At 37.2% G+C, this 23,056-nt stretch overlaps 1 protein-coding gene across 3 annotated transcripts in view; it reads right to left on the bottom strand.

Moving 5' to 3' along the window:
• The window catches only part of DNAJC15 (DnaJ heat shock protein family (Hsp40) member C15), a 103,996-nt gene that overhangs the window by 5,803 nt on the left and 75,137 nt on the right, over positions 1-23,056 (bottom strand). For 2 of the 3 annotated variants that reach the window (XM_058276644.1, XM_004463581.4), the window contains exons 4-6: positions 17,644-17,720; positions 11,863-11,933; positions 3,758-3,853 (exon numbers count right to left, since the gene is read on the bottom strand). In XM_058276644.1, the coding sequence (XP_058132627.1) occupies positions 3,758-3,853; positions 11,863-11,933; positions 17,644-17,720 (244 nt within the window). The remainder of the gene's footprint in view (positions 1-3,757; positions 3,854-11,862; positions 11,934-17,643; positions 17,721-23,056) is intronic. The other variant, XM_012527197.4, reaches the window with a different exon arrangement.

The following is a 23,056-nucleotide window of genomic DNA, read 5'->3' as shown; positions in this document are numbered from 1 at the left end:
AGACCTAACTGAACATCCGGAACAACCAGAATAAGAACAGCAAACTAATCACAAAGCCAGCAGAAGGAAAGAAATAAGAAAGATTAGAGTAGAAATAAGTGAATTGAGACCAAAATAACAGAATCAACCAAATCAAAAACTAGCTCTTTAAGATCAATAAAACTGACAAACCCTTAGCTAGACTGACAGAAAAAAGAGAGAAGATGCAAATAAAATCAGGAATGAAGGGGGGCCATTACTACAACTCCACAGAAATAAAAAGAATCGTAAGAGGACATTATGAAAAACTGTAAGCCAAGTTAAGACAACCTAGATGACATGAACAGATTCCTTGAAATGCATCAACCTACACTGACTCTAGGAGAAAATACAAGACCTCAACAAAGCAATCACAAGAGACTGAATTAGTCATCAAAAAGCTCCCAAAAAAGAAAAGCCAAAGACCAGATGGCTTCACAGGTGAATTTTACCAAGCATTTCGAGAAGAATTAATTCCAACCTTGTTCAAACTCTTTCAAAAAATTGAAGAGAGCAAATTACCTAACTCATTTTATGAAGCCAATGTCACACTAATACCAAAAGCAAATAAACATAAAAAAACAAAAAATTACAGACCTCTCTCTCTAATGAATATAGATGCAAAAATTCTCAACAACCTAACTGCAAATTGAATCTAACAGCATATTAAAAGAATTATACACCATGATCAGGTGGGTTTTATTCCTGGTATGCAAGAAAATCAATTAATGTAATATACCACATATATACAGAGAAGAGGAAAAAACCACATGATCATCTTGATTGATGTAGGAAAGGCATTTGACAGAATCCAGCATCCTTTCTTGATAAATACACTTTGAAAGACAGGAATAGAAGGAAAATTGCTCAACATGAAATAGGGCATATATGAAAAACCCACAGCCAACATTATACTTAATGGAAGGCGAAAGCTTTCCCTCTAAGATTGGGAGCAAGACAAGGATGCTGTCACCAATGTTTTTCAATACTGTGCTAGAAGTTCTACCTACAACAATTAGGCAAGAAAAAGAAATAAAAGGCATCCAAAGAGGAAGTAAACTCTCACTATTCACAAATGATGTTAACACTGTATTTAGAAAATTCTGAAATATCTACGACAAAGCTGCTTGAGCTAATATATTTCAGCAAAGTGTCAGGATACAAGATCAATACTAAAAAATCAGTGTTTCTGTAGACTAGTAATGAGCAATCTGAGAGGTTATCAAGGAAAAAAATCCAGTTGCACCAGCAACAAAAGAATCAAATATCTAGGAATTAATTTAACCAGGGAGGTAAAAGACCTGTACTCAGAAAATGACAAAAGAAATCAAAGAAGACCTAAACAAATGGAAGGACACTCGTTGTGCATGGACTGGAAGACTAAATATTGATAAGATGTTAATTCTACCCAAATTGATTTACAGATCCAAAGCAACCCTAATCAATATTCCAACTGCTTAGTCCATGGAAATAGAAAAAGTCAATCACCAAATTCATTTGGAAGAGAAGGGGAACCAAATAGCCAAAAACATCCTAGAAAGGAAAACTGAAGTCAGAGGACTCACACTTCTTGATCTTAAAGCATACTATGAAAGCTACAGTGGTCAAAACAGTGTGGCATTGGCATAAAGATAGGCACATTGAACAAGGAATTGAATTGAGATTTCTGAAATATACCCTCATCTCTATGGCCACCTGATTTTTGACAAGCCTGTCAAGTCCACTTTACTGGATCAGAACAGTCTTTTCCACAAACGGTGCTGGAAGAACTGGATATCCATATCCAAAACAATGAACAAGGACCCCTATCTCATCCCATATACAAAAATCAATTCAGAATGGATAAAAGACCTACACATAAAAGCCAGGACCACAAACTTCCTAGAAAACAATGTAGGAAAGCATCTTCAGGATTTGGTGGTAGAAGGTGGGTTCTTAGACTTTACACCCAAACTATGAACAATGAAAAAAAAAAGTAGGAAAATAGACTTCCTCAAAATTAAACACTTTTGCATTTTAAAGTACTCTCAGAGGGTGAAAAGACAGCCTACTCAATAGGAGAAAATATTTGGAAATCACATCTCCAATAAGGGTTTAATATTTGTTATATACAAAGAGATCCTACAACTCAATGATAAAAAGACCAATGAACCAATTTAAAAATGGGCAAAAGACTTAAATAGACATTTTTCCAAAGGGGAAATGCAAATGGTGAAAAAATACATGAGAAGATGTTCAACACCACTAGCTATTAGGGAAATGCAAATCGAAGCTACAATGAATTATCATTTCACACCTATTAGGATGGACACTATTGAAAAAAACAACAACAAACAAACAAAAACCCCAGAAAAATACAAGTCTTGGAGAAGATGTGGAGAAATAGTTTAAGACTTATTCACTGTTGGTAGGAATGTAGAATGGTATAGCTGCTGTGGAAGACTATTTGGCAGTTCCTAAAGAAGTTAAATATAATGATCTGGCAATACCCCTACTAGGTATATACCCAGACGAACAGATAGCTGGGACACGAATATTAACAGTGGCATTATTTATACTTACCAAAAGATGGAAACAACAATAAGCAAACTGTGGTATATATAATATATATTATGGAATATTATTCAACTGTAAGAAGAAATGAAGTTGTGAAGCATATGACAACATGGATGAACCTTGAGAACATTATGTTGAGTGAAGTAAGCCAAAAGGTCAAATATCATATGATTTCACTATTATGAAATATATAAATATAATAAGTAAACTCATGGAGTCAACAGCTAGAATACAGGACAGAATAAGAATATAGAATGGAAAGCTGAGATTTAATCTGTGCAGAAATGGTAAAAAGGTTATTTGTAAATGCTTGGAAATGGTTAGATATGATGAAAGCACATTTTAGACTTTGTAACTAGCAGCAGCATCAATATATGGGTTTGATAGGTGAAAGGGAAAATTGAAGGTCAGGTATATCAAGGAAACCTAAAAAATGAAACATGGGACTGTATAGTGTAGTGAACGCTTGTGGACAATAGCATGGCAAAGAATACATATATATGAATGTTTTTCTCTGAAACAAAACAAATGTACATTAATGTTACAAGATGTTAAGAGTAGGGTGATATTTGAGCAAAAATACAACCTAAGCAAAATATGGTTTATAGGGAATAGGAGTATATTAATAGTCTTTCATCAATGGTATAGTTTATGAATATATTTCAATACAACTGATTAAAAAAAGAATTATTGGTTGATGGATCTCTTGTGAAGGGGAATTAAGATAGCTCCAACTATAAAAATGGACTTTCTTATAGAGGCCAAATCTTCACTGCTTGGGGTTTCTCAGTGAATATTTTATAACCTTGCTGTATTTTGAGTATTTGATGTTGTTAATAGATCCCCTCTAAGATTCTTGCTATTCTTGTTCTTTCAACCACTGCTTTGACCAAAAACATAGGAGTTATCTGTGCTCATTTTTTCTTACTCCTGATTCATGAGGTGTATTGACTTTACCTTCAGAATATATCCTGAATTATACTATTCATTACCTCCTTCACTATAAAAGCCCTAGTCTAAACAGCTATCATTCTTTTTTGGATTACTACAATTTCTCTAGTGACTTACTGCTTCTATCCTTGGTTCCTACTTTCTCTGAAACTGCCAAAGTAATCTTCCTAGCACTGTGAATCAAGTAATATCATTCACACACACACTTAAAAAGTAAAATCCCAGGTTTTACCACGGCTTGCAAGCCACACCATCGTTTGGCGCCAGGCTTCTTCTTCAATCCTATTTTCTACACTTTCCCCTTGCTCACTGTGCTCCAGCTGACCTCCTGAAAAATTCAGAAAGACGTGCTCTCATTTCAGAGTCTTTGCATTTGGTTTTGCTTCTGCCTGAAATACTTTTTCCTTAGATTTTGGTATGACTGAATCCCTTGGCTCTCGGCTCAAATATTATCTCCTTAGAGTAGATTTCTAAGACTACCTATGTAAAAACTGCAACTGCTCCCTCTCCAGCTGTCAAGTTCTACACCCTCTTGGCTTTGTTTTTCTTTAAAGCACTTAGCATCATGGAAAACTTTCTATATCAGCCTTCACTACATAACAAATCATCCCAAAACTTAGTGGCTGGAAACAACAATGAGTATTTATTTCTCACTATTCTGTGATTGGCTTGGTGGTTCTTCCGATCTGGTCAAGTCAGATAGGACTGGACGACTTTGCTGGGCCCTCAGCTGAGATGGTTAGGCCCCTCTGTCCTCTTAGCCTTCCATCCTCCAGGCTGAGCCTGGTCTCCTTCATATGGTAGCCACAGAGGTCTAAACTGAGAGTGGCAGCTGCAAGGCCTCTTGGGGTCTAGGCTCAGAACTCACACAATGACACTCCAGCCACATTCTGTTTGTCAAGGTAAGTGACAAGGCTAACCTAGACACATAGGGTAAGGAAATAAACATTGCATTTTGATAAAGGAGCTGTGGAGACTTTCTGGTCATTTTTAACCTATCACATTACATTTTATTTGTTCACCTGTCTCTCCTAGTAGACTATAAGAACCATGAAAGTAAGGTGTTTGGCTATCTTGTTCACTGCTACATTTTCAGCATCTTGGACACTGTCTGGCTCACAATAGGTATTCAATAAACGTTGGCTGAATGACTGAATGACCACTCATTTAGCGTTGCTTCTAGACTTCTTACCATCATGACTGGTTTCCTCCAAACACTACTTAGTCAGTGTACTTCAAAACTGGCACCCAGAAATGGACACAAAATTCTAGATAAGGTGTGACTGCCTATCTCAGAACAGTGTGAATAATAAATGTTAGTGGACTGAATGAATGACAAGTAGAGAAGATCATGGTAATGTTGGATTCTTTCAGTGGAGACACTATGTGTCCTTCAATGCAGCTTAGGAACACATTAATTTATTTTTAGCAGCTCTTACACTGATCTTAAAGGCTTTGAGATCAACTAGACTGTCATGGTTTTTTCATGTGAAACACTGCTAAGTCTCTCCTATATTTATATAATTGATTTTTGAGACCTGAAAGAACATTATCTTTATCCCTGTTGAATTTAAATTTCATCTCTTCTAAAACATCAGTCTCTCTAAGTTGAACATTTCCATTAAGAGGCAAATCTGCTCAACAATGTTCTATATTTAAACAGTTAAAAAAAAAAATGAAAGAAAACAAAAACACTGCGCTCTCCCTTGATGTCACATCCCCATCCTCCAGCTACTGCTCCAGTTTCATCTCCTCTTCATCAGAAAACTTCTACAAAAAGGTATAGTACATATAAGCAAATTCTACTTCCTCATCTTCCTTTTACTCACCACCCATTAAAACTGCTTCTCAAGATCATTGGTCTTCCAGTGTTAGATCCTATGGAGCCCTCTGTTCTATCCTCAACTTAGGGGTTCTCACACCACTCAGCACTCAGCACAGGTGATCACACAGTTTCCTTAAATTTATTCCTATCTTGTTTCTATGGCACCATTCTCTCCTTATTTTCCTCCTGTCTATTCTGCTGACTTCTCTAACTTGATTTTTTCCCCTCCTTGTCTCTCATCGTATTTTCTCACTCTATAGCTTTTAAAATTAATTTCAACTCCATCTTAAATTGACAACTCTCAAATTACTAAGACCCTTCTGCCAAACTCTAGACTCATCTATTCAATTTCTTACTCTCCCCTCCACTTGCATTGTATCCTGGGTACTTCAAATTTAAAACACCACGATGATACTCTTGATTTTTCTCCCAAACCTGTTCACAATCCACCTCCCCGCCACATCATCTCCATCTCAATAAAAAACTGGTGTAGCTATAAAGAATTTCAGATAAAGTATACTTATGGCAAGAAGCATTATTAGAGGTAAGTATAGCTATTTCAAAATGGTGGGGTTAATCTATAAGGAAGATACAATAATTCTCAATTATATGAGCCCCAAAACACCTTCACAATAAATGAGAAAAAAATGACAGAAGTAGAAAAACAGACAGATCCACAATTACAGTGGGAGACTTTATAGCTCTCTTAACAGATGACTGAGAAGGCAGACAAAAACATCAGTAAAAATACAGAAGACCTGAACAACACGATCAACAAATGTGACTTTACGTAAATATCTATAATTGCAGAGTTTACGCTCTGTTCCTGTGCTCACAAATTATTTACTAAAACTGACCTTATGCTGTATAGTAAAGTGAAGTTCAACAAATTTCAAAGATCTGAAATCAGAATACAGTCTCTGACTAAAAGGAATTAAGCTACAAATCAATAATATGAAGGTAATTAGAAAATCACCATTCTTAAAAAAAAATTAGGCCATGGGTCAAAAAAGAAATCATTATAAAACTTCTACTATTTTGAACTGATAGCTGAATCCAATGAAATGAACATGGACTTTTTTTTTTAATTAGAAAAAGAAAAGCAAACTCAAAGAAAGAAGGAAATAAGCATTTATTTTAAGCATTTTTAAAATGCTTTTATTTTAAGCATTTTTAAAATGAACAATTCAGGAGCATTTAATACATTTACAGGGAAGCGGACTTGGCCCAGTGGTTAGGGTGTCCGTCTACGACATGGGAGGTCCGCGGTTCAAACCCCGGGCCTCCTTGACCCGTGTGGAGCTGGCCCATGCACAGTGCTGATGTGCGCAAGGAATGCCCTGCCACGCAGGGGTGTCCCCCGCGTAGGGGAGTCCCACGCGCAAGGAGTGTGCCCCGTAAGGAGAGCCACCCAGCGCGAAAGAAAGTGCAGCCTGCCCAGGAATGGCGCCGCCCACACTTCCTGTGCCGCTGACAACAACAAAAGCGGACAAAGAAACAAGATGCAGCAAATAGACACAGAGAACAGACAACCGGGGGAGGGGGGGAAATTAAATAAATAAATAAATAAATCTTTAAAAAAAAAAAACATTTACAATGTTGTGCAATTACCACCTCTATTTCCAAAATATTTTTTATCACCAAAGGTGTCCATGTTGTCTCTTTTTTTTTTAAAGATTTATTTATTTCTCTCCCCATGTTGTCTCTTTTTTTTTTTTTACTGACTTTGTAATAATATTACATTAAAAATATATATGTGAGGTCCCATTCAGCCCCACCCCCAACCCCCCCTCTCCCCCCCCAACAACACTCGTTCCCATCATCATGACACATCCATTGGATTTGGTAAGTACATCTTTGGGTACCACTGCACCTCATAGTCAATGGTCCACATCATGGCCCATACTCTCCTCCATTCCATCCAGTGGGCCCTGTGAGGATTTACAATGTCCGGTGATTACCTCTGAAGCACCATCCAGGGCAGCTCCATGTCCCAAAGACGCCTCCACCTCTCATCTCTTCCTGCCTTTCCCCATACCCATCGTCCACCATGTCCACTTTTCCCAATCCAATGCCACCTCTTCTATGTGGACATTGGATTGGTTGTGTCCATTGCACCTCTATGTCAAGAGGAGGCTCAGATTCCACATGGATGCTGGATGCAATCCTCCCATTTTCAGTTGTAATCACTCTAGGCTCCATGGTGTGGTAGTTGTCCTTCTTCAACTCCATCTTAGCTGAGTGTGGTAAGTCCAATAGATCAGATTGTAGGTGCTGGAGTCTGTTGAGGCTCAGGACCTGGCTATCACATTGTCAGTCCAGAGATTCAAATCCCCTAAATATATCTTAAACCCCAACATTAACTGTACCTCCAGCCCCATGTTGTCTCTTGATGATCATCTTTCTTTTCTAAATGTCTGCAAACCATCTTTTAAACATAAGGTAGTGTAATAAATTATAGTATCTTATTAGTAGGATTCCATGTCAAATTTAGCTGCTTCACCAGTGAGAGTAATTAGAGAACATTCATTCAACAATACAGTTACTTTGATTTACTTTTAATCCCAATGTTTTATTTAATGTTTTCATTAATCTTATTCAAACACTCCATATCCACCAAAAATACACTCGCCCTTCTCTCCTCCTTTCATTCCCTGGTAACCTCGAATCTACTTTATGTTGCTGCAGATTTGCTATTTCTAGAAAATTGCTCTTGGAAGTGACATTATCCTTGTCCTTATGTGTCTTGCAAATTTATTTCACTGAGCGCGTTTTCAAGGTTTTTCCATGTGCAGCACGTCTCAGAATTTCATTCATTCTTATGGCTGAATAATCTTCCATTGTGTGTAGGTACCACATTGTGTTTATCTATTTATTTGTTGATGGACACTTTGGCTGTTTTCACCTTTTGGCTATTGTGAATAATGCTATCAACCGTGTATAAGCGTCTGTTTGAAAACCTGTTTCCATAACTTTGTGTATGTGTCTAGAAGTTGGATTGCTGGATCATATGGCAATTCTATATTTAACTTTTTGAGGAACCACCACCTTGCTTTCCACTGTGGCTGTACCATTTAACATTCCCCAATATATATTAAAGAAGAACGAGAGGCACTGTATATTTACTGAAAAGAAGCACAAATTAAAAAGCAGGCAGATTTCAGTTACATGTAAAGAAAATCTTTCTCATAGTTAGTGCTAGCTATTGGTGGAGTGGTTGCCTTGCAAAGCAGGGAGCTCTCCACCCTTGAAAGTCTGAGAAAAGCGAAAAGGCCATTTTCCCCTAGAATAGAACACAAAGACTCCTGGTTTAAGGGGCAGCATTGATGAAATTAGTGCTTCCCAAACTTATGGTGAAGAAGCACTTTTTTATTTTTTAATTACCATTATGTTGATCAATACTTTTGCAAAATGAAAGTATCAGACATTTGAATGTCACAGCTATCTCAAATTGCTCTAACGATTTCTGAATGTCTACTTTCCATTTCTGTTTTTAGCTTGTTGCACACTGGAAAACTGAGGCCTGATTGGTGAACTACACTTTGCATAGACTGGATTAGATAATCTGTAAGAAATCTCACAGTGTTTCAAATTTACTTAAGACTATCCTTCGGTCTACATTCATGAGGTGTTAATATCAAACTACTGATTTCATAACAACTACTTTTGTTTTCCAGTAATTAACAAAAAGCAGTAATTTAAAAGAAATTAGTCTCAAAGCATTAGATCAAGGACCTGAGATAAGTTTACCACATTAACCTTCTATCTAATTAAGCTCAAAAAGCAAAATTTCCTTTTTACCAAAATGCATCGGAATGCTCATTTAATACTGGTTACAAAAAATATATTTTCAGGGAAACAGACTTGGCCCAGTGGTTAGGGCGTCCGTCTACCACATGGGAGGTCCGCGGTTCAAACCCCAGGCCGTGTTGCTGGCCCACGCGCAGCGCTCATGCGCGCAATGAGTGCCGTGCCACACAGGGGTGTCCCCGCGTAGGGGAGCCCCATGCGCAAGGAGTGCACCCCGTAAGGAGAGCCGCCCAGCACAAAAGAAAGTACAGCCTGCTTAAGAATGGCGCCACCTACACGGAGAGCTGACACAACAAGATGACACAACAAAAAGAAACAAAGATTCCCATGTCGCTGACAACAACAGAAGAAGCGGGAAGAAACAAGACGCAGCAAATAGACACAGAGAACAGACAACCGGGGTTGGGGATGGGGAGGGGAGAGAAATAAATAAATAAATAAATCTTTAAAATATATATATATATATTTTTTCAGCCATTTCCAATGGCTAATTTTCCGATGTCATATGTTTTGCACAAGCTGATAATGAAATGCGTAACAAATTGCAGCTGATCACACATTTGAAGTTCCAAATTTATTCTACCAGCTGGTAGGAAAACCAACAGGAAAGTGACTTGGGGGAAAGGAGGGAGGACATATTCATGAATTTCAGAAGCACTGGGTAAAGGATTTATTAATTTTTGCAACCACCTCCAACACCCAGTGGTGACCTGACAGAACAAATGTAATGAAGAATTATATTAAAGGAAGAGGTGAAATTAAGAGTTCTCCATTCTTACACTTCTCTAAATTCTCCTGGTTTTGGCTCTTCAAGAATGACACACATTTGTTAAAACTGTTAACTTGTTCCTGGTTAAAAAAAAAAAAAAAAAAAACAACTTCTTTTTTATAAAACAATTCCAGATTTATGAGCTACCATATCCCAGCTCAACGATACTCTTATTTGTTTCCCTCCAGTAGTTACACTATTTCTTAATTCACTATACTTCTACTACGGCAAGGGTCCTTAAGTGTGCGCATATGGATGAGTTTTAGGAAGCCTGTGAACTCTCCGTAACTGCAAATCTTAAAAAACTGTCAATGAATGAGCAGTTATATGGGGGAAAGTATCCACAATCTGTCTCTCATATTCTAATCAGGTATGATAATCAAAAAAAAAAAAAAAAGAAAAATTAAAGCCACTTTTTTAAGTTAAAAATATGATCTGTACGGGTACAGGTTTTTCATTAACTGAATAGACATAAAGAGATGAACAACAAACCATGTAACCAAAAAGGACTTTAGAAATAATTCCCTTCATTCTGTAAATTATAAAATTGAGATATGGAGAGGTAATGATGTTCAAGGCCACAGTGGTAGCTGGATGGCAGAAGCCAGAGAAAAGTGCTGGCCTCCTGCTTCTTGGTTCATTCCCTCACCCCCTGCTACCCCCCGAGTGCCAGACAGGAGGCTGTTAGCAAACCACAGACAAGTCAACATGCCACTGCCTGCGCCGCCCCAATCTCAGTAATTGAGTTTTAAATCAAGTAATTATTTAAATCTTATGATTTAAATCTTACAAGATACACAAACATTTTCTTTTAAACTAAAGGTATCTAAAAATACATATTCTCTTAGATACATTTTAGAATTTGCTTCCTTGACAGCTGGCACAATCAACCACTTCTCAATTATCTGAAAGACAGGAGTGCTAGACCCTTCTGCAATCAGTCAGAGAAGGGCATATACTTGACCTGGAAGGCAGAGGAAGTTTAGGAGTCAGAGATCTTAAAGGAACCATTTAAATACACTTCTACTCTGAAAAGTCCACAATGAAAAGTAACTTAGTTAAGTGGATCTTTCAGTAACTGTTGAGCTGTTTATAAATTTAAGCAAAACCTCTTTTCAAAGTTTATACTCTTGTTTATTCATCCTACAGAACAGTAAGTATAGGAGATGACAGTGAAAAGAATTTTTATAGTAGCTAATTAATAACATAAGAATGGTGTGGATGGTTAGGAATCCAAAATTTTTAATTAAAAAAAAATTAGAAAATTGAAAGTCTGTAAATAGGATACAAGAAACGCTTTAACCACTCCCCACCCCCTTGACTTCTAAAATACAGTGCAACTTTCTACCATCTGTTATTTTAAAGCAAAATCAGTAATGAACATATGGGCTTTCTCTCTCAAGCAGCTGTAGTGTAGTTAAAGTTATAATAATTGTCTTTCTGTAAGATAAATTTACATTAAAAACCTGGCCAAAAACCACAAATGGCTCAGCCTCAGAGTCTTCCAAAACAGAATTAAGAAATTCAGAACCATCTACAATATATTACAGCCAAAGATTTAGATCTATTCTCCCAACTCTGTGCTTTTATGTTTAAAGTTAAACAAATTTAATCCATGATACCCGAATCAGTTTATGCAATCAAATTCTACAATTCACGTTTTCTCTTTCTCAAGCAAAATGCTAGAACTTCAAAAAGGGGTTCAGGTGCTCCTACATAAAAACCAAATTCTCAAAAGCTGATAGTATAAATCTACCACTTCTGCAGGTCACTGAACTCCAATTTAAAGGCTCATGTATTTATGAGAAAAATCAGACACACGTGGCACATAAAATTCGATCTATACTATATATCATTTATAATTAAAGTAAACTGAAAGCAATTCAGAGCATATTTTGATTCACATAGTTTGAAAAATAGGAATTCTACTTACCTTTATCTGGGTGATTCAAAATCATGATTCTTCTGTGAGCTGTTCTAATCTTGGCTTTGTCAGCAGATGGGCTGTAAAAATAAAGTATAGATTATAAATGAACAGTTTATGAGTTTCAAGAAATTAAAAACTAATGAGAATTTCTCCATCTTGTGGATAAATGAGAAATTACAGCTTTTCACTTAATTTTACTAACCATCAAAATAAATCATTGATTTGATGGTGCCAAGTATTTTTCTAGAGTCCTCTGTAATGCTAGTACTTATTTTCAGTCAATATAAAAACAAAATAATGCAAAATAAAATAAAATAGAACAAAACACAATATACAGGGCAGGGAAGTCACAGTCTGGAGACTATGAAAACTAATGCTTCAATTTATTTTTCAGGAAGGCAGTAAATATAGTGTAACAAATAGGTGTTTGAACTCCAGGGCTAGACTATCAAATCTTAATCCCAGTTCTTTCACTGAATTATTTAACCCAGGGGTTCTTAACAAGAGGTCAATGAGCTTGAATTTATTCAAAAAATCATCATTCTGTGGTGACATGTTGGCCCAGGTGTGATATATTTACTAAAAAATACACAGTACAGTGTGAACTTAGTAAGGGGTCCATGGTTTTCACCTGACTGGCAATGGGGTCTGTGGAATAAAAAAGGTTAAGAGCCCCTGATTTAACTTCTTGATCAAATTATGTAACCTTTCTATGCTTCAGTTTCTCATTGTAAAATGGGGCCACCAGCAGCGTATTCCTGAGGGCTACTGCAAGGACTACATGAATTAACGCCTATGAAGTGCCAGAGCAGCGCCTGGCATGAAAGTGCTTTCATTATTATTATATTTTAAAGACCCTCATCCATCATAATTAAGTTAGTTTTGTGAGAAACCTGTGGGAAAAGACTGGCTGCTTTAATAATCAATGCTCTAAACAAAATTCAAAGGAGAAAGTTAAATAAACCTAAAATTGTTTTGGTAAAACCTTATTTATCCAGTATTGGAAAGGTTTCTCATTAGCACATTTACTAGGCAAGGGAAAAAAATCACATTCATAATAACAAACTCCTAGTACTGCTGCTGAATACTGTAAGCTGCTTAACTTTCCTGGGCCTCAAATGCAGATAATGACAGCTGACAAAGTACAGGGTGGTGGTTGTGAAGCACAAAATAATTTAACTTGTAAGTATAAACCATATAATGTAGTGGCTAAAGCCATGTATTTTCAGTTATTAAGATCTGGATTCAACATCCTGAGTCTACCACTCTTACCTATGACACTTCATCCTGCTTAAACTCTTGAGTTCTAATTTTCTAATAGGTAAAATGAACATCACAAAGCGTACCTCTCAGGATTCATTTTAAACTAGGTAATATAACTAAAAGGTTAGCACGACCTAGCCTACAGTTAGTGTTCAAAGAACAGTAGTTATGCAAATAAAGCATTTTTACAAAAATGTATTATATATATCCTACTTTTAAAAAAGGAAGTATAAATAACCTAATTAGGCATTTCTTTAAAGACTCAGAAGCATCACCATGAGTGTCAATGAAGTACAAGGTCTGCAGAGGTCTGCTGCACTTCTAAGCGGCTCTGAGGGCTATCTATTTTAAGTTCTTCAGTCTGCTCTGCACAGTGCCTCTCCTGCTGTCAGCCTGTCAGCTGTCAATTCTTAAGTCTGCTAATGTCCCAGTCTGGAGCAGTTCCTCTCCAGTTACTTATCACTTCTAATCTCCTAGGGTTAAGTAACAGAAAGCCAAGTCTGTTAAAATGTATGGTCCAGTGCTGAACAAACACGTATAATATTCTTCCATGAATAAAATGAGTCTTTTCGCATAAGGACGTAAGGGTATCCCTTTTGGCTGTTTACAGAAGTCTTCTGGGAGAGTGCTTCAAGCTTATTTATTGGTTTGTTGGGATCTCCCAGATGGACAATCAAAGATGTCAGAGAACAAAGACCACTGAATTCTGAGGAAGTAACCATTAGACACTGGACCAGGGTTATAAACACTATATTGCTGAACTGTCTATTAAGGAACGATTAATACATTACTTAGAAAAAATTACTCATTTTTTTGTGGGGGGAGAAGGGTGCTCTATATCACTCCTTTCATTTATTAGTTATGTTTTCCAGTTGTTCTGCATATATATGACATGTCTCCTTAGGCAGACTCTAAGTTGAATAAGGACAGAAACCTCTTTTGTATGTTAAAACAGTATCTATGGGAAACGGACTTTGGCCCAGTGGTTAGGGCGTCCGTCTACCATATGGGAGGTCCGAGGTTCAAACCCCAGGCCTCCTTGACCCGTGTGGAGCTGGCCATGCGCAGTGCTGATGCGCGCAAGGAGTGCCCTGCCATGCAGGGGTGTCCCCCGCGTGGGGAAGCCCCACGCGCAAGGAGTGCGCCCGTGAGGAAAGCCGCCCAGCGTGAAAAGAAAGAGCAGCCTGCCGAGGAATGGCGCCGCCCACACTTCCCGTGCCGCTGACGACAACAGAAGCGGACAAAGAAACAAAAGCAGACAAAGAAACAAGACGCAACAAATAGACACCAAGAACAGACAACCAAGGGAGGGGGGGAAATTAAATAAATAAATAAATCTTTAAAAAAAAAACAAAAAAAAACAGTCATTGTATATGCAAGAGGTACTTAATGCATTTTAGCATTATTTCCCTCCACAAGAAAATGGCTGAAAAAATGTACACTTCTTGGAAGAACAAAGACTTTATATTAGTAAATACTAACACAGTAAGACAAAAAACTATAAAGTTAAAGGGGAGGTTGTAAAGACCTTATTTCATAAAGCTAAACAAATGTGGCCTACTAGATAATGAAAACTAAGTTGAGTAAAATCCAAATTTCCCGTGGTACATGTGTTTTGGGGGGGATATATATTAGAGTTGCAACTTATTCTGGATATTAAGTTCAAATTCAGCATATAAAGCAAAATCTGAAAATCACTTGAGTAAAAATTGAGTTTGAAAATCACATACGCTGCCTATAAAAAACAACACAATGGTTTTGAATATAAAACTGTAAAGCACCATGTGCACTGAGGTCTGCCAACCAGTAAAAAATGCAAGTGAAGTTCACATGCTTTCGTATGGGCATTCAAAATATTCCGTCTTTAAGATAATGATAAGGCTCCTGGTGGTGAGCTTTGGGATGAATGGAACTATTTTTGTTTGCCTACAGGATCTATTTCTGTTTTATTCTGTTGTTGTTTTTAGGTACCCATGTCAGGGATTGAACCCTGGACCTCAAATGTGGGAAGCTGGTGCTCAACCACTGAGCCACATTGGATCCCCTGAGCTGGTTTTTTCCTTTGTTTGCCTATTGTTTGATTTTGCTTTTAGAAGGCACCAGGGATCAAACCTAGGACCTCCCGTGTGGGAAGCAGGCACTCAACCGCTTGAGCCACATCTGCTCCCCCTTAATACGTTTAAATAATTTGTTTGTTGTTATAAAGATTAAACAAGATAGGAGGATCTTAGTCTCAAACAGTATAAAAATTAAATGCATATGTGATATACTTCCACTATATACAATTTCCACAATAGATCAAGGATTTCAATCTGTGTTCTATGCAGCATACAAGGCTGGGAGTGGGGGTTGAGGGATAGGATGTATGCAGCTGAGTGGTGCCCCCAATTCTCTGGCCAACAGAGCTGTTCTGGTTTTATCTTTTTCACAATGGCCTTCTGAATAACATTCAGTTTAAACAGAGTGCTACACAAGTTTTTAGAAAGTTTGAAAATCAGTAAGGGAAAAATTTCAGAAATACCATGCATAGTAATAGTTTTCCTGAGAGCTCAGTAAAATATTTTAGGCTTTCTTTTGTAGACATAAGTTACAGTTCATAAAACCATCCTCCTGCATGGGAAAACATAAAGGAAAGACTCAAATATAACATCTTGGCAAATAAGCACCATTAACTCCAAATGTAAGCATGCATAGAATGACCTAGAAGCTAGTTAAATATTTTTCTTTAAGGGTATCAAGTCAGTTCCATTTCATCTTTACTAACCTGTTATATGGTCTACATATTTTAGATTCAATGATGACAAAAAAATGAAGTCATACCAATGTATGTATTCACATCCTGAAGTGCCTTGTCATAATCAACACTGCCTGACTGAAAGAAAGGACTAAAAGAAAGCAAATAAGTTTCACCTTTCTATTTAATGCTTCAGGGTCAAATAGTTAGCTTTCCTTTCATAATAGAGATATGAAGAGAGTGGAACCAACATTTATTTAACATTTGTTATTTAGTACACACTTTTATAAAAAGGTATCACATTATTCTTATATTATTCAAACAAGAAAAATATTACTAATCCCAAATTTAAAATGAAGAAACTGAAGCCCAGAAAAGGCCAAACTGACTTGACCAAGATACAATACCTAAGAAGCAGAATTAGGGCAAGACACTTACTGAGTAGTTACCAAGTGCCATGTCTTGTTTATAAAATTTCATATGCATTAATTTACTCTTCACATCAACACAATGCAAAATAAACTAGTATTATCTCTATTTTATAAATGATGAAAATGAGGTCAAACAGTTTGTAGGTGGTCAAACTGGTATTCATGTCCAGCTCTTCTTTGACAGTCTTTGTCTTAACCAATAAATTCACTTGTTTTCACTTATTTTCCAGTTTGATAGGATCAAATTTTATAACCATCTAGCTTAAGAAAATAAAATACAGGCAATTCCTAATTATCTGTCCTAGCCATATGAGTGGCTTGGATGATATTAAATTAAAAATGCAGAAACATTTGAGTTGAGCTTTATAAAGTGTTTCATATTCACATTTAAAGAATATGAGTGTGTTGTTACAGGAGCTCACTAAAAGTTCAAGAAAAATAAAAATGCCATTCTGAATATTAAGCAAGGAAGAGCTAGCAATATACCTAACTTCCTAATCTGGTCTACTGCTATATTCTATTCTCTAAATTCAAGATAAAGAAAGATCTCATCTCTTCTTAGATTTAAATGAAACACAAAACTGCTTTTTTCCCCCTTCCTAAATCATAAAAAATAATAAAATGCTTTTGGCTTTAAAAAATCTGCTGATCTACAAGAGCTAAAAAAGTTAAAATTGGACTTTATGAGCTATTCTGCTTATGTTGATTAAATCACCAGAAGATTTATTGTAGATAAGTTAGTGTAATCAACTCCCACAAAAACTTGACAGTAGGCCCTAAGGGAACATAGGGAAAGAAATGAATACAGCTTCTGGTAAATGTATGGTAAGGGAAATATTCTTAATGCTAAGTGTTAAATAGTATCACAGAGCAATCACACAATAACAATTTTCTTTCTCCCACACTAATTAAAGTCAGACAATAAATGAATGCTAAGATGAAATATGTGCAATAGCATATGCTAGATGTCCAACTGTGCTATTAGAAAAGAACTATGAAACAGATCCTATATTATAATGAATAATAAAATATTTATCAAACTATTAAAAAGAGTCCAGAAAGAACTCATTGTCATAGTAAGATATATTCTGACTGACTGATTTGTAACTATAATTTTAAATAGTATTCAAATACAATAGCTTCTTTGTCATAAAGACACATCTTAAGTTTGCTTAATTTTTTTCCAGGGGGGTGGAAACTCTTAAATTTGAGGTTTTAAAATGTAAACAGTTGATATATTCTCCCCTCCCTCCTACTCCTAATTTTAAATGTAAGGGTAAAGTCACTGTAACATTTTCTACTTTTTCAATGCAAACCCTAGGACACAGAACAAAAATAATACTTACACAGCACACCTACCTTATACCTAAAATAAGACTAGCTTCTCGCCTACTCATTTTCTGTTCAAATCCTCCTTTATAGTAGTATGAAAAGCTCTGTATGGGAAAGAAAGTACAAAAAATAATTAGTTCCATGCATGAGATGGCATGACCTCAATGCCATCACATAGCTGCAGGAAGGGAAGTGCATTTTATAAGTCAACTTGAAGGGGGGGCACAAAACAATGATCCTTTTCAAGAAACTATGACAAAATGAACACTTAAAAATAATTAAATTTTCCTTCACTTCAAAATACATTAATTTTTCTACATTGAGATATAGCTGAAGAAAAGAGAAGACTAGAATCAAAAGGCATGAACGTTTTCTAAGCTCTGCAATTTTCTCACTCCATAACCTTGACCAAGTCCTTTAATGTTGAGAGGGCAGACATATTTTACCTGCTAGACTGACAAGCAGAGACCAAGAAAGACTGGAAAACTGGACTGAAAGGTCAATGGGCTGGAGAGGTGTGAGCAAGGAGGAGAGGAATAATAGAGAGGTAAAGGGGACAGGTTGCATAGGGCCTTGTAAGCCATGGAAAGTATTTATGATTTTATTCTGAGAGAAGAAGCGAGAACACCAGAATAACATAATCTGATTCTGTTTTGAAAGGATTACTGTAACTGCTGTGTGGAGAAAAGAAAGAAATGTGCAAAGATCACAGGAGACCAGTTAGGAGAACATTACAAAAATCTGGGCAAGAGATAATGGCGTATGGTCAAGGGCAGCAAAGCAGCAGAACTGGTCAGATTCTGAATTGATTTTGAAAGCAGAGCTAACATCTGCTTGATGAATTGAATACTCGAGATGAGAAAAAGATAAAGGTTATAGCTGATATATTGTGGATGTTTTCCAGATATCCCTTCAGGAATGGAAGACTTAACCCCAGATGTTGGGATGGATGCTGGCAGGTAGCTCTCGGCTGCCAGATCTCTTCGGGACTTGCCCAGGCCGAAGAAAGCCAAGGTTGTGCTCCCTTCCTGGGGCAGCCACTAACCACTGGCTGACATGGGAGTATAAAGGTTGTAGTTTTCTGGACTTCAGTCCTTAGACGTCTAATCTATACTACTTCCTAAGTGATATAATTTACTCTCATTGTCCTCCCCCCAACTCAGGAAAAGCACAACGAGCTATCCTAGATTCAGAGGGATGGTGTGGGTAGGTGACAGCATCGCAGTCTAACTTTTCCTTTCCACCAATCCTTTCACCTTCTTTTTTCTTCTAGATCTATAGATCTGAAGAGACTCCCTAATAATCACATAGACTTCTTATCTTTGTCTCAGTCTGCCTTGTAGGGAACCTGAGCTGTGCAAGTGATTAGAATTCCAATATGTCAATTACCGACTTAGGTTTGTTGGGTAATGGATACCAAGAGATGGCCTTGGACATATTAAATTTGAAATGTCTATTTAATATCCAAGTGGAGCTAAAGTCTGACCTGGAAGTAATATTTGCGATTCATCAGTATATCTAAAGAGATAGCATTTAAAACCAAGAGAGGGGGAGCAGATATAGTTCAAGTAGATAAGCACCTACTTCCCAGTCTGAGGTCCCAGGCTCAATCCTAGGTACCTCCTAAAAACAAACAAACAAACAAACAAAAAACAAGAGAACAAAATGAGATCACCTATGGAGAGCAGATGAAGAAGTTCAATGACTGAGCCCTATATACTGTGACATTTGGTGACATAGAAAAAGAATCAGCAAAGGAGATTAAGGTCCAGCAGGGAAATAGGAAGAAAACCAAAAGCCAAAAATAAGGAAGTGGTTCCAAGTGCTTCTAGTAGGTCAAATAAGACAAGAACTGAGAATTGACTGCTGATTTAGCAAGGGGAAATCAAAACTTTAACAAGAGCTGGGGATCAAAAAAGGAGGGGAGAGGGATGGAGCGACAGTAAAGTTAGAGCAGATTCAAAGGGGAGGAGAAGAACCACAGACAGCAAACAAAGACAACTCTTTTCAGTACTTCTGAACAGGGAAATAGGATGTATAAATTCAATTTTTAGAAGGAAAAATAATGCATATAAGATTAGTGGTATCATACATATTTCTAAAAACTGAACACATGTTTTGTAAGGAAAAATAAAGTAAGTGTATATTGAAAAGACAAAATCTGAAAGACTATATACACCAAGGCATTATTTTTGAGTAGTGGGACTATGAATAACTTGTTTTTGTTTTTATATTTATTTTACTATCTAAGTTTGCAACAATGAACACGTGATACTTGTATAATAAAAATTTTTAAAAAGAGAGAAAGGACAAAGAAAAGAAACCAAGAAAATTATTAGAGATGAAAAGTAACTTCCGCTTCCAGGAAGATGGCAGACTAGAAAGACATGGGACTCTTTCCTCCCCCAGAAAAATAGGTAGAGGACAGCAGCATTGGCCTAGGGAAAAAAAGAATTCTAGAGTTTAGGACACCAGGGGCGATCACCCAGAAGAAAGAGGGGCAAAGGGAAAGAATCTCAACCGCAAAACTGTGAGTAGGACTTGCAGATGAAGCTGCCAGTGCTGTCCCCCCATCCTACAGACAATTCTGAATTCTCAGTCCTCAGGGCTGGCAACTACAATGGGGGTAACAGGGAGCCACCTCCCCAGGAAATGGTAGAGAGAGGGACACAGCCTAAGGCTGACTCAACTTTTGACCCACACACTTGGTTGACTATGTGCCACAAGCCCTTCTAGGCCAGGAGGGGTCGTGCCACTGTCTGCCCTGGGGCCTGCCTGGGACTAAAGAGATCCAAGCCTCTCAATTACCCTTCCTACTGACTGGGACTGGTTGTTGAGGACACAGAGGGGAGTAAAAAATTTTCCTACCCAGGAAGAGAGGGTGCTGCCAGCAAAGGCTGGAGGACTGCCTCTGAGAAGATTTGAATAATGAGGCTCTTAGCCTCCAGGCAGAATCCTACACCACATTGATCGGTCCCAGTTGCAGCTAAAACACTCCCACCAGGATATGAATGGAAAGTGCTGTAGAAGGGCACCATCTGCTGGCTGACCAAGGAAGTGCATGGGAGGGGATTAAAAGTTAAATAAGAGAGACTTTTCCCCGCCTTTATAACCTCCCCCTCATAAGGCCCTTGGAAGGGGTCTGCAGCCCATTACTGGGTCCAGGGCTCAGACTTGAGCAACTAAAATGGTCAAGCCTAAAGACCCTGAAGAGGTTGAACCAAGAATCAAAGAAGAGCAATAACACATAGCCCAACACCACTAAATCCCTACACAAGAGAGAGAAATTGAGCGTTACTGGGTCCAGGGCTCAGATTTCACCAACTAACAGGGACAATCCTAAAGATGCAGAACAGGTTGAACCAAGAACCAAAGAACGGATCCCACCACTAAATCCCTACAAAAGAGGGAGAAATTGAGCATCTGAGTAAACTCACTAGACTAAGCAGATGCCTAGACATCAGCAAAAAATTACTAGCCATACTAAAAAAATGGAAGACGTAGCCCAAGAAAAGGAATATATCAAAGCCCCAGAAGAAACACAGGATTTGAGACAACTAAGCAATAAGATGCTCACAAATTTCCAAAATCAAATTAGTGAGTTGAAAGACATTATGGCTAAAGAGACAAACAACATCAAGAAGACACTAAGTAAGCACAAAGAAGAATCTAAAAATCAGAATAGAAAAGTAACAGAGCTCATGGGAATGAAAGACACAATAGGTGAGATAAAAAAGATATTTAGAGGCATACAACAGCAGGCTCAAAATAATAGAAGAATAAGTGATACCCAAGATAGAACAGCTGAAGTTAAAAAGAGAAATAAATAGAGAGAGAAAAAAAGGGAAAAAATGGAGCAGGGGCTGAGGAAGTTGCATGATATCATGAAATACAACACCATATGTGTCTTATGAGTTCCAGAAGGAGAAGAGAAGGGAAAAGGGGCACAAAGAGTATGTGAGGAAATAATGGCTGAAAATTTCCCAACTCTCACAAAAGAAATGGACTTAATCTCCAAGATACGCAGCTTACCCAATCAGAATAAATCTGAATAGACCTACTCCAATACACATACTACTCAGACTATCAAACGTCAAAATAAAGAGAAAATTCTGTGAGCAAGGGAGAAGGAAACCATTACATACAAGCAATTCACATATAAAGGAGGCCCAGTAAGACTCACTGTGGATTTCTCGTCAGAAACCATGGAGGCAAGAAGACAGTGGAATGATACAATTAGGATACTGAAAGAGAAAACCTGCCAGCTGAGAATTCTTTATCTAGCAAAATTGTCCTTCAAATAGGAAGATGAGTTTAAAATAGTCACAAAGAGAGTTCAAAAAAAAGAACTGACCTTTGCAGGAAATATTAAAGGAAGCCTTAAAGGCTGAAAGAAAAAGGAGAGGCTAGGAGGAGAATATAGAAAAACAGCAGAAAGGATAACCAAAAGAGTGAAAAGATGGACAAAAATAAGATATGGCATATGAAAACCAAAGAATAAAATGGTGGAAGTAAATAATGCGTTTACATAATATCACTGAATGTGAATGGATTAAACTCCCCAATCGAAAGATAAAGGCTGACAGAACAGATTAAAAAAAAACAGGAGCCATCCATATGCTACCTACAAGACATGCACCTTAGACCCAGAAATATGAACTGGCTGAAAGTGAAAGGTTAGAAAAAGACACTCCATGCAAACAATAACCAAAAAAGAGTAGGGTATCTATACTAATATTGGACAAAACAGACTTATAATGCAAAAAAGTTATAAGAGATACAGAAGTCCATTATATATTAATAAAAGGGACAATCCATCAGGAAGAAATAATAGTAATAAATATCTATGCACCTAAAGCAGGGTACCCCAAAATACATGGGGCAAACTCTGGAAAAACTGAAGGGAGAAACAGACATCTCTACAATAATAGTTGGAGGCTTCAACACACCACTCACATCATTAGACAGAACTAGACAGAAAATCAACAAGGAAACAGAGAACTTAAACATTATGATAAACATTCTAGACCTAATAGATATATACCCAAATCAGTGGGTTACATATTTTTCTGATGTGCTCATGGATTTTTCTCTAGAATAGACCATATGTTAGGTCACAATGCAGGTCTCAAGAAATATAAAAAAGACAAATTATATAAAGTATCTTCTCAGATCATAATGGAATGGAATGAAACTGGAAATCAATAATAGATGGGAAAGGGGAAATCTGCAAATGTGTGGAGGCTACACAACACACTCATAAACAATTATTGGGTCAAAGAAAAAACTGTAAGTTAAATTAGTAAATATATTGAGACAAATGAAAATGGCAATACAACTTATCAAAATTTATGGGATACAGCAAAGGCAGTGCTGACAGGGAAATGTATAGCCCTGAACACCTATCTCAAAAAAGAAGAGAGAACTAAAACCAAAGCTC

This window comes from Dasypus novemcinctus, chromosome 15, assembly GCF_030445035.2.
Source record: "Dasypus novemcinctus isolate mDasNov1 chromosome 15, mDasNov1.1.hap2, whole genome shotgun sequence".
Classification (NCBI taxonomy): Eukaryota; Metazoa; Chordata; class Mammalia; order Cingulata; family Dasypodidae; genus Dasypus; species Dasypus novemcinctus.
This window is presented reverse-complemented; position numbering and strand designations above follow the sequence as displayed.